This window comes from Phocoena phocoena, chromosome 13 (genome assembly GCF_963924675.1).
Source record: "Phocoena phocoena chromosome 13, mPhoPho1.1, whole genome shotgun sequence".
In the NCBI taxonomy this organism is placed as follows: domain Eukaryota; kingdom Metazoa; phylum Chordata; class Mammalia; order Artiodactyla; family Phocoenidae; genus Phocoena; species Phocoena phocoena.
Genome location: NC_089231.1, coordinates 70398944 through 70410477, shown reverse-complemented (window position 1 = coordinate 70410477; position 11534 = coordinate 70398944). Strand labels below are relative to the sequence as shown.

Here is an 11534-nt window from a genome sequence, read left to right as displayed (position 1 = left end):
GAGAGGACTTTGGTCAATTCCAGTGGTTCCTCATTACTTTGGGGTCATGGATGCCTTTGAGTGTTTGAAGAACGCCTTGTCCTTGTCCCCAGGGGAAAAAAAATGCCCCCTTTAATTTTGGAGACAATTTCCAGGGGGCTCCAGGACCCCCTGATGGCGCAGATCATCAAGACCCTCTGGCAGTGGATTCCTGAGCACTTTCTGTAAGAAAGAGCTGGTTGGGGCAAGCAGATCCCTCCCTGAGTCTCCCCCTGAGAAAGACTGCGGTGACTCTGGGGTGCTCTGCCCACGATGGGCAAGGCCACACATCTGGGCCACATCTGTGGCTTCCAGGCGCTTGCTTACCCCCACCCTGACCCCGGCCAAGTCCGTCTATGAATCAACATTCCCCTCGTATGGTAGCTGGGTTCCTTGCTTTCTGGACATGTGCTCATTCCTTCAATATTCTCTCTCTCCTCCCCCCCCCACCCCCGCCTCCTCCCTTTCCCCTCCCCCTCCCTCTTGCTGCCTTCCTGTTTATTTCTGTTTTTGCTTCTCTCTCTGCCTATGCTTCTGTCTTTCTGTTTCTCTCCCCAGTATCTTGCTCTCTTTATACCTCTGCATCTCTCTCTCTATCTGTTCTTTGTCTGTCTTCTTTCTTTTCCTCCCTCCCTCTCTTCCTTTCTCTGCCTGTCTCTATTTTTATCTTTTCTCTCTCTCTTTCTCTCTCCCTCTGCCTTTTTCCTGATTACCCCGTCTCCCTGACTCTTTTCTGTCCCTGATCTCTCTGCCTCCCCCTCTCTCTGCCTCTGTCCTGTCCCCTCCCCTCCCCTGGGGCTCTTAACTGCGGTGGGTCCCCTCTTACCTGGGGCCCTGCTACTTCCTGCTGGAGGGCAGGCAGGAGGGCAGGCTGGTGCAGTGGGTGACGAGGGCCCGACCCCCCATTTTATAGTCTGGCAGACACCAGACCCTGTGGTCTGTGGCACAAAGGGGGAGCTGGCTCAGCAGGCCCCAGGCAGAGAGTCAGGGGCCTCAGAGGCCTGACCCTGCCGGGTTCCTGCAAAGAGCAGCACTTCCCATTGTAAGCCCGGCAGGCACAGCAGAAACCCTGGCCAGTAGCCACATCGCTTCGCCTCTGCCCAGCCCCTGCCCGGGTGCCGCTCTCACAAACCCCAGCCAGGGCTGGGCCCACAGGGTCCCCGCTGGCTGCCAATCCTGGGGCAGGGAAAAGGGGAGCCCCCAGAAGGTAGGGGACCTGGGTTTGAGTCCAGGCTCAGCCACTCTGCACTGTGCGGCATTTGGCAAGTCTCTATCCCTCAGGGCCTCCGTGTCTGCAGTTATCAGTGGCGCTCGTGTCCCTATGGGGTGCTGCACAGGAAAGAGGGGGCCGTGAGTAGCGCTAAATGTATTACCGCTGCCCTCTGGTCAGGTCCCAGGACGACCCACCTTATTTGGCACTTTCATTATACCCATTTGGCAGATGAGCAAAACTAGGGTACAGAGAGGTCAGAGTCAGGAACTGGTCCGGGTAAGGGGGAGCTAGGGAAACCAGGTTGGGAGAGAGAAACAGGGAAACAGATTGGGAGAAGTGGAGAGCGACAGGGAAAGAGACATGATGGAGATGGACATACAGAGGGGCAGATGGACGGCGATGGGGAGAGAGACAGACAGAGAGAGACGGATGTCAGGTAGAGGCCCGGGTAGAACAATGGACTTCAACAAGGTCACACAGGGCGAACTCATAGTAGAGCCAGGGCTGGAGGGACCCAGGGGCGCTGCTGGGCCAGACCAGCCTGCAGTCTGACTCCCTGGCCCCAGGTGGTGGGGGGGCGGGGAGAGGGAATTCTGCATAGGTTTTTGCTTCTTCTATGGGGGTCCAGGAACCCAGATTCCCCGCGGAGCCCAGCTGCACCTGGAGGTCACCGTGGCCTGGGGCCAGCTCTGCCTTGTGCCCTTCCACCCCCGCCTCACTTCCTGGCCTCCCCCTCAGCCTTTCATCCTGGGCCAAGGCCTGGGAGGGGGCCAGCGACCGCAGGATGGGGCAGCCACTGTAATGGGGGCCAAGATGCCTGTGGTAGGGGCCACCCACAGGTCTGGTTTTCAAGGTCAAGATGTCTGGGGCGGTTCCATGATCCCTGTGGCAATGGGCTGCCAGCCAAACACTGAGGGCAGACGTAGGGGGTGCACGGCCCCATGCTGGATGGCTCCACTGGGAGCATCTGACTGACTTGGCTCCTGTAATCCTCATTATGACGGTGGGGACTCTGAGATCAATCCTCTTTGCCGATGAGGAAACCGAGGCAAGTCCCTTTCCCCTCTCTCAGCCTGTTTCCTCATCTGTAAAATGGAATTAGGACTCACATCTTTTTTTTTTTAAGTTTTTTTTTTTTGATGTGGACCATTTTTTAAAAAGTCTTTATTGAATTTGTTACAATGTTGCTTCTGTTTTATTTATTTTGGTTTTTGGCCACGAGGCATGTGGGATCTTAGTTCCCCAATCAGGGATCGAACCCACACCCCCTGCATTGGAAGGCGAAGTCTGAACCTCAGGACCACCAGGGAAGTCCCAGTCACATCCTTTTAACTCCTGAACCCAAGCTCTTAAAAACGATGCCCTCCTGTATTTAAGGGTAACCATGTTCCCCAGCTTTAGTGAAATATAAATGACACACAACGTAGTGTAAGTGTAAGGTGTGCCATATGTTGATCTGATACATTTACAAATTGCAAAATGATCGCTACCTCCATCCCATCACATAGTTACTATTTATTTTGTTGTTGGGAAACATGTAAGATCTGCTCTCTAAGCGACATCCAAGTATACGATACGTATTAGCTGTAATCACCCTGTTGTACATTAGGTCCCCAAACTTGTTATTCGTATAACTGGAAGTTTATACCCTTTGAGCACCATGTCCCTGTTTCCCCCACCTCCCAGCCCCTGGCAGCCACCATTTTACTCTCCACTCCTCTGATTTTGTCTTTTTAAGATGCCATATGTAAGTGAAATCATACAGTATTTGTCTTTCTCTGTCTGATTTATTTCACTTAGCACAATGCCCTCAAGGTCTATCCATGCTGTCACAAATGGTAGGATTTCCTTCTTTTTCAAGGCTGAATAATATTCCATTATATCTATATACCACCTCTTCTTTATCCACTCATCCATTGATGGATAATTAGGTTATTTTCACTCCTTGACTATTGTGAATAATGCTGTAACAAACATGGGAGTGCAGATGTGTCCATAGTAATTTTTTTTATTAGCAATGATGATGACAATGATGATGGAGACACACGATGAATGTTGTGTTCCAGGCGAAGTTCCGGAACAGCAAGTGCTGTTCATATGTAATTCACACTTACCCTCACAATACCCCTATCTCTTAGGTTAAACCCAATTTACTTTGTTATACCCATTTTACATATGAGGAAACTGAGGCTCAGAGAGATTAAGTAACATACTCAAGGTTACTGAGCCAACAAGAGTGGGACACAACCCCGGGCAGTCTGGCTACAGAGCCTACATTCTTAGCCTTTAATCTTCATGGCAAACTAATATTAAAGTTATGCTTTTTTTTTTTTTTTTTTTTTTGCGGTATGCGGGCCTCCCACTGTTGTGGCCTCTCCCGTTGCAGAGCACAGACTCCGGACGCGCAGGCTCAGCGGCCGTGGCTCACTCTGCGGCATGTGGGATCTTCCCAGACCGGGCCACGAACCTGTGACCCCTGCATCGGCAGGTGGACTCTCAACCACTGCGCCACCAGGGAAGCCCTAAAGTTATGCATTTGATAGGGCTACCTTTAACCCTCTCAGGAGGGAAGTAATATTGCCATTTTAGATGCCATGAGCTGACCTAGGACATCCTCCAGGTCACCCAGAGCGATCTGGTTTCCAGCCATGCTCTTTCCCATGCTGTGAAAGCCCCCTCTTAGGCCAACTCAGAGGGTGGGAGTGTGGGGAGAGGGCGCACAAAGAGAATTCTACAAACCCTGGATATTCAGCAGGTGTGGTACAGTTTGCAAAGCATGTTCACACCCACCAGCTCCTTCATTCTGCCCACAGAGCCCTCTGGACTCCTCTCTGAGCTTTGTGGGCCCTGGAGGCCCTGGCCCAGCCACCTTTCCTGCCTGTGTCCCTCTGCTCTCCTTCAGGGTCCCTGAACTCCAGCACCATCAGGCCACCAGCCCCATATTCCTACCTCTACAGCTTTGCCCAGCGAAAGCATTTCCTTCCATCTCACTTTGTACAAATCCTCCTCACCCTTCAGAGCCTAGTTTCAATGCCACCTCCACCATGAAGCCTACCCTGATTGCTCCCACTGGAAGAGGAAGGGACCTGGGAGGGGGAAACGTATAGACATTTGTTGAATGTCTGTTCCAGGCATGTTACATAATCTCACACCAGTCCTGTGATATATTTTATTCTTGTCCCATTTTCCAGGAAGAAATAGGGGAAACGACCTGCCCCAGGTCACACAGCTAGGAAGGACGAGGTTTTTAGACTCTGTGTCTACCGCTTGTTATCCTTCTCCAGTCAGGAGTCCCATGGAGCTGATTAAGGCAGACCTTCCTCCTCTTGCCTTCTTCATGGGTAATCCCTGAGTGGGAGCAACCCGACCTTTCCCCCCCAGCCGAAGCCAATGCTGCTGACACCTCTCTATTGCAGTTCCAGCCAGGGCTGGCTTTTGTTCCCGTTGCTCGCTTGCTGAGTCAGGGCTCTGTCCCCCAGGGGCCCTCTCTCCTCCCTGCCTATAAGAGCCTGACCTCCGCTGGTGCCAGGTCTGGCATGTTCTCTGGGTCCATCTCGGTAAGTCCCAGGCTCGGAGAAGGAGTGGGATCTGAGCTCTGGGTGAGCATCCTGGGAGGGAGGGGAGCCCAGGTCCCCAGTCCTGGGGACATCACTGTGCCATCCTGAATGCCATCCTCATCCTAACCAAGGCGTCCTAACTAGGATCCAGACATCAAGACCAATACCTGCAACCCCCATTTAAAACCAGAATTATTCCTGCAATCCTGTTGCCTCAACTTCCACTATTAGAGTTCCATTTTTGGGTCAGATGCTGTCTTTGGGAGGCTATCTTAAGCTGAGCACCTTGGTTCTTGCCTGGGGTGAAACATCCGCCCACCAGCAGCTACAGAAAATTTCCCACAGTGAGCAGATAAAACAATACAGAGCAGGGCTTAGAGGAATGGGACCAAGAATGGGTACATTTTGAGATAGCGGTAGGCTGGAAGAAAAGGAGATGGTATTGGTCACAGATGGAAAGGGTAGGAGAGGGACAGGCCAAAGCCATACTTTGCCCCCAACCTCAGGCACATCTGGACCCCATCTGGATCCCAATCAGCCCAAACTAGACTTCAGCCTCAAGGAGGGGAGCAGAGTCAGGGCAGAAGCTTATCACGTTCTTCTCTTGTGTAGGAAACAAGCAACATGTCTCTGCAGTGCACCAAGTCAGCGGGACACTGGAAGGTAGGAAGAGGCATGGGAAGGGGGCGATGTCTGGGAAGTGGGAGGGCACAGGTCGAACCCAGATCCTGGGGACCACCGCCCCCACCTTCATTGAATCCCCACCTCACCCCTGGCGGGCGGTAATGAGGGCCCATTTCACAGAGGATGCTATCAAGGCTCCAAGAGGGAGAGGGTCTTGCCCAAGTTCACACACTGGGGTCTTGATTTGAACTTGTGTCTTATGGTCCCAAATTCAACCGTCTCTCTGGCGGAGATGGCAAACTGGTAATGGCACATAGTCTCTGGGCATGATTTCTTTGACTTCCTCTGTGTTAAAAAAGAGAATAAAAAGAAAACCCAACCTTTGAGTTTGTCATCAGCCTTTGAAAACATGGAAGGTCCACAGAGAAGTCCAGATATAAGGGTTGTCTTGGGAAATTTAACAGTTGGTCGCATTATCACGTGCCAACAGTAGGTGGCGCTGAGCAGATGCCGCCCACTTCCACAGGGCCTATGCTCCCGGGTCCTCAGCCCTCACACTCCTTTCCTGGCCCCTGGAGGCATGTGAGTTTGCAACCCCTGCTTTACCTGATCTGCCCCACCCTGAGTCCTGGGGTGAAGGCCTAACCGCTCACGGGACTCTGATGCGCGTCTCCACCTTTTCTCTCCGGCATAGATCGTGGTGTGGGATGAGGAGGGCTTCCAAGGCCGGCGGCATGAGTTCACAGCTGAGTGCCCCAGTGTGCTGGAGCTTGGTTTTGAGACTGTGCGATCTTTGAAAGTGCTGAGTGGAGCGTGAGTCCAGGGGGATTGGAATCGGAGTGGGGGAGACAGGAGGTGATCTAGAGAGGGGTGCTGGGACTTTTAGATGTTCTAGGTGTTATCTTCCCAGGCTCTAACTGTACCGGTGTGCCTTCCTTGTGTCTGAGATGCTGGGGAGTGTGCAGGATGGCAGTGTAAGGTCGTGCAGGTTGTGCACTGCTCAAATGTAAGGGGCGCCATTCACGCAGAGCCTTCCCACTGGATGAGGCAGCCCTGCGGGGGCAGACCTTTAAAACCCAGTGTTGCATCTGAAATGTCCCTCTTAGGCACAAATCAAAAGCCAATATCACTCACCAAAAGTAGAAGGTAACTATAACTAAATATAGTAAAAAAAAAAAATAATAATAATAGTAGCATTCTGTAGTTGAACATTGTTGCCTGATTGAGGCTCTGAGCATGAGATATGTTTTGTTAAGAGAGAGAGAGACAGTCATGAGATGGCCAAGGCTTAAGTCAGCATGTGGTCAAGCCTCATCTACATGGCCTAGAGGGACACGTGCAAGAGTGCCAGCTACCTGCACGGAGCCGGTCCCCTACCTACAGTATGCACAGCGAGGCAGTGGGCTACTAGGTCTAGATTGGACTCCTCCATGTCAACAGGCTGGATGTTTGGGGCCGGGTAATTCTGTGCTGGGGGGCTGTCCTGTACCTTGGAGGACGTTTAGCAGCATCCCTGGCCTCTACTCACTAAATGCCAGCGGCAAAACCCTCTGCTCCCTCCTCCCAGCACGAGGACCAAAAATGCCTGCAGCCATTGTTCCATGCCTCCTTGGGGGCCAAAGTCACCCCTGCGTGACAACCACTGGTCCAGAAGTCAGGGTGGGGGCCTCTTAACCTCTTGCTCTCTCCCCTCTGTCCGCAGGTGGGTGGGTTTTGAGCACGCTGGTTTCCAAGGGCAGCAGTATGTGCTGGAGCGGGGTGAGTACCCGTCCTGGGATGCCTGGAGTGGCAACACGTCCTACCCCGCCGAGAGGCTCACCTCCTTCCGGCCCGTGGCCTGCGCTGTGAGTCCTGCCACTGCCTGAGCCTGGGGTGGCCTGAGCCCCTCCAGTGGGGGTTTGGGAACCAGATGTCCCAGAGTTCAAATTCTCATGTCACTGCTTCAAGTTGTGTGAGGTGGCAGTCCCTCCCCTGAGCCTCAGTCTCTTCATCTTGAAATGGGGCCATAGTACCTATGTTGTGGGGTAAAGGGATGTACGTATAGCATCTGGACAGAGCCCTCCACAAACGTTCTGCCCATTGCAACTTTGGTTATAATATGAGCTCCTCCGTGTTGTGTGTCCTTCTTTTCATGACTGAGGGACAGTGGGAGAGTCTGGGTGCCAGAGATGGCAGGGCAAGTGAGGAAGAAGCGTTCTACCTCTTGTTCCTAATTCATTATCAGTGTTCTCGATTTTATATTTTTGCTACTGTTTACAGAGTATGGGTGGAGGTGGGCATTATTACTCCCATCTTACAGATGAAAAAACTGAGGCTTGGAAAGGTGTACTTTTTTTCCTTCAAAAACAACTTTTATGGATTTTAAATCACATGGCACACATATTTATCACTTAAAGTTCAGGGAAAAACCTGATATGGCCGAATAAGAAAATAAAAGTCACTTATACCCACACCTCTGAGACAAAAGCTCACCGTTGTCAGTGCTGGAGATTTCCTTGGTCTTATATGCTACCCACAGATTATATTTGCAGTGTTGATATCAGTATCTATGTCTAGATCTGTATATCCATCTATATCTATATATCTATACATGCGTATCACTCGGTTATAAAAGTTGAATCATAACGAACCTAAAGTTTGGAAACCAGCTTTTCTCCCTCTGCAAGTCTATCACAATCACTCTCCCAGATGATTAAATCTCACCTGTGGCATCATTTTCCATAGCGCCCTAGTATATCATTTGGTGAATGTTCATTTGTTTCACAAACGGCCCAGGCGTTGCGCCAATGCGGGGACTCGGAAGGACTCTCACAGATGCAATCCCTACCTTTACCCAGTTTACGACTTCTGGTTTCATTTCGTTCTCAAAACAATCCTGAAAAGCAGATGTGGTTAGTTTCATTTTAGAGATGTGGAAACAGGCTCAGAAATGCTGTGTGATGTGTTTTTGTTTTTTTTTAAAATAAATTTATTTATTTTTGGCTGCGTTGGGTCTTTGTCGCTGCACGCGGGCTTTCTCTAGTTGCGGCGAACGGGGGCTGCTCTTCGTTGCGGTGCGCGGGCTTCTCATTGTGGTGGCTTCTCTTGTTGCAGAGCACGGGCTCTAGGCGCGCGGGCTTCAGTAGTTGTGGCACGCGGGCTCAGTAGTTGTGGCTCGCGGGCTCTAGAGCTCAGGCTCAGTAGTTGTGGCCCACGTGCTTAGTTGCTCCGCGGCATGTGGGATCCTCCCGGACCAGGGCTCAAACCCGTGTCCCCTGAATTGGCAGGAGGATTCTTAACCACTGCACCACCAGGGAAGTCCCCATACTTTTTTTCTTTAGATGATTAAGCATAGTCAGCTGCTAAGTGGAGAGTCAGGATTTGAACCCAGCTCTCCACACCCTTCTCTTAACCGTAGTGCAATATCCCAGTGTACCTGATCCCCTGTTATCGGATATTCAGGTTGTTTTTTCTCTTCTCTTCCCCCTTCCCTTCCCTCCCCCGCCCCCTCCTGTTATCAACAACGCTTCTTTTCTCCTTGATTATCTTCTTTGTGTAAATTTCTGAAACAGGAATTTCTGGAAGGACAAGCAGTACACCTCTTGTAAGGTTTCTGGTGCCTGTTGCCTTACCGTCCTTCCAGAAAGTTTCAAGGAAGGCTGATTTTGGAGACAAGAACAGGGGTGTAGGGGCCAGCAGAGGCTCCTGGGTTTCCGACTGAGGACCTGATACTCTGGCTCTGTTCCCTGTACCTGCAGAACCACCGCGACTCGAGGCTGACCATCTTTGAGCAAGAGAACTTCCTGGGCAAGAAAGGAGAGCTGAGCGATGACTACCCCTCCCTCCAGGCCATGGGCTGGGATGGCAATGAAGTGGGCTCCTTCCATGTCAACTCGGGGGCGTAAGTGGATGCAAGGCTCTGCTTGGCAGGGACAGAGAGGATGTTGAGAGGGATGGGGACACCTCCCGTGAAAACAGTATGCTGGGGACTTTGGGGACCTGATACCCACATTCCAGAGGAGGATACTGAGGCACAGGGAGCTGTCAGGCAAAATTTCTGGATTGAAAGTAGTGGACACCCAGATCACACTGATATTGAGCTCAAAGGTTATTTATTGGCCCCTGTAACTAGCTTCAGGCACAGCTGGATCCAGCTGCGACAGTAGGGATCTGTCTTTCTCCCCCTCTTGCTCTGCCTGCCTCAGTGTGGCTATATGCTTAGGCAAGCTCTTCTCATGTGAAGATAAGATGGCAGCTTCATCCTTATATTCCAGCCAGCCCCAGGGAAAGAGAGTGCCTTTTTCTCAGTGATTCCACGAAAGGTTCCAGGAAAGGCTCTCATTGGTCCAGCTTGGGTCACAGGTTCAACTCTAAACCAATCACCATGCCCACAGGAATGGGGTGCTCTGGTTGGCTAGACCTGGTCACGTGCTCATTGCTAGAGTGAGGATTTTCCCACATTGACTGAGGCAGGTGGATGTGACAGGGTCTGTCACCAGAAGAGGAGAGGATGGATGCCCAGGAGTAAACAAACAGATGTGGGTTAAGCAACTTGCTCCACATCCAACAGCAGGTAGGTAACTGAATCCAGCTTCAAGCCCAGGACTCACTGACCCTTCCCACCCTTTTCACCCAGGGGATGGCTGAGGTGTGAGATCCTCAGTTATATAGGATATGAGAGTCACCTTCTGAGGTACCCCTTGGCTCCTGGCTGGCAGGGACAAAGATGGGAGGTAGGGTTACTTTATTTTTTTAGTTTTCTCCGGAAGCACCAGAGGATCTTGTTTCAGAGTAGGATGGACCTCTTGTGCTTCTTGAGTCCGCTTCCCTCTTACAGAAAGGGAAAGGGAAGCTCAGAAAAGGAGACACCAATCCTTAGCTAGTCCTGAACAATGCAGGGGTCAATGAATTGAAAGAATAGCCTTTGTCTTGGAGGTACCCCTGAATAAGGCAGGAGGGGGAAAAAATAAGACTCCCCACTTCTTTCTCCCTCCACCCATCCCTCTGTCCTTTCCTTCCTTCCTTCCTCCCTCCCTCCCTTTCTTCATCAAATATTTATTGAGCTCCTCTGTGCTGGGTATCATGTTAGGCACTAGGTAATGATGAACCAGCACACACACCCCTACACCCAGGAGCTTCCTGTTGGCAGAGGAGCCTGACATTTTTACAAATCATCTGTTAATTACCTAATTACATGAGTGCTACAAAGGTTCAATAGGGGACTGTCAGACCGCCCTGATGACTGAGCTGAGACCTGAAGGATAAATCCAACTTAACCAGGCAAAGAAGGGCGGGAATGGTGTTACTGCCAGAGGGAACAGCGTGATCAAAAGGACCCAGTGCTGGGGAGAGCAGGGCACATTCTGGGCAGGAATGCCAGGGAAGGAAGTCCAGGATGGCTGGAGTGCGTTTGCAGCACGGGGTCCCCTTGTCCCTGTCTTAATCACCATGCTGGTGCCTCTTCAGGGTAACAGTCTGCCTCTTCCCTTTTCCAGCTGGGTTGGCTCCCAGTTTCCTGGCTACCGAGGGTTTCAGTATGTGCTGGAGTGTGATCACCACTCAGGCGACTACAAGCATTTCCGGGAGTGGGGCTCTCATGCCCAGACCTTCCAGGTGCAGAGCATCCGAAGGATCCAGCAGTGAGCAGGGGGTCCAGCGCTGAGCAGTGAACATGTGCTTGTCTGGAACAGAGGAGCTTTGGAGGCTGTTACATGCTCTCTCCTCTGCCTCCCCCTGTAACCCGTACGACCCCAGCACCCACGTGGGCAAGTCCATGCACAGTCAGCACGAAAAACTAAAAGTAATTAAAAAAAAAAAAAGTCTAGGGTTAGCCTGTGGTTTTCAATTTTATTAATCCCTTCAAAGAACCAACTTTTAGCTTTGTTGATTCTTCTCTATCATTTGTGTTTTATTTTACTGAGCTTTGCTCTCATCCTTAACGTTTCCTTTCTTCTATTTACTTTGGGTTTACTTTATTCTTCTTTTTTCCAGCTTTTAAAGGTAGACTCTTGGGTCATTAATTTTGGCCCCTCTTTTCTTTCCCCCCAATATAGTCGTTGAGAGCTATAAATTTCCCTGCAAGTACTACATTAGCTGCTTCCCAGAAATTTTGATTTGATGTGCTTCCATTATCATTCGGTTTG

General features: G+C 51.0%; 1 protein-coding gene across 1 annotated transcript; it reads left to right on the top strand.

The window, feature by feature from the left end:
* Positions 1 to 4766: 4766 nt before the first annotated feature.
* On the top strand, positions 4767 to 11220 carry CRYBA4 (crystallin beta A4). The gene is made up of 6 exons (XM_065889957.1): positions 4767 to 4788; positions 5401 to 5451; positions 6107 to 6225; positions 7115 to 7256; positions 9150 to 9292; positions 10887 to 11220. Exons 1-6 carry the CDS (start codon positions 4768 to 4770, stop codon positions 11032 to 11034), a joined length of 624 nt encoding a protein of 207 aa, XP_065746029.1. The 5' UTR covers position 4767; the 3' UTR covers positions 11035 to 11220.
* The last annotated feature ends 314 nt before the right edge of the window (positions 11221 to 11534 follow it).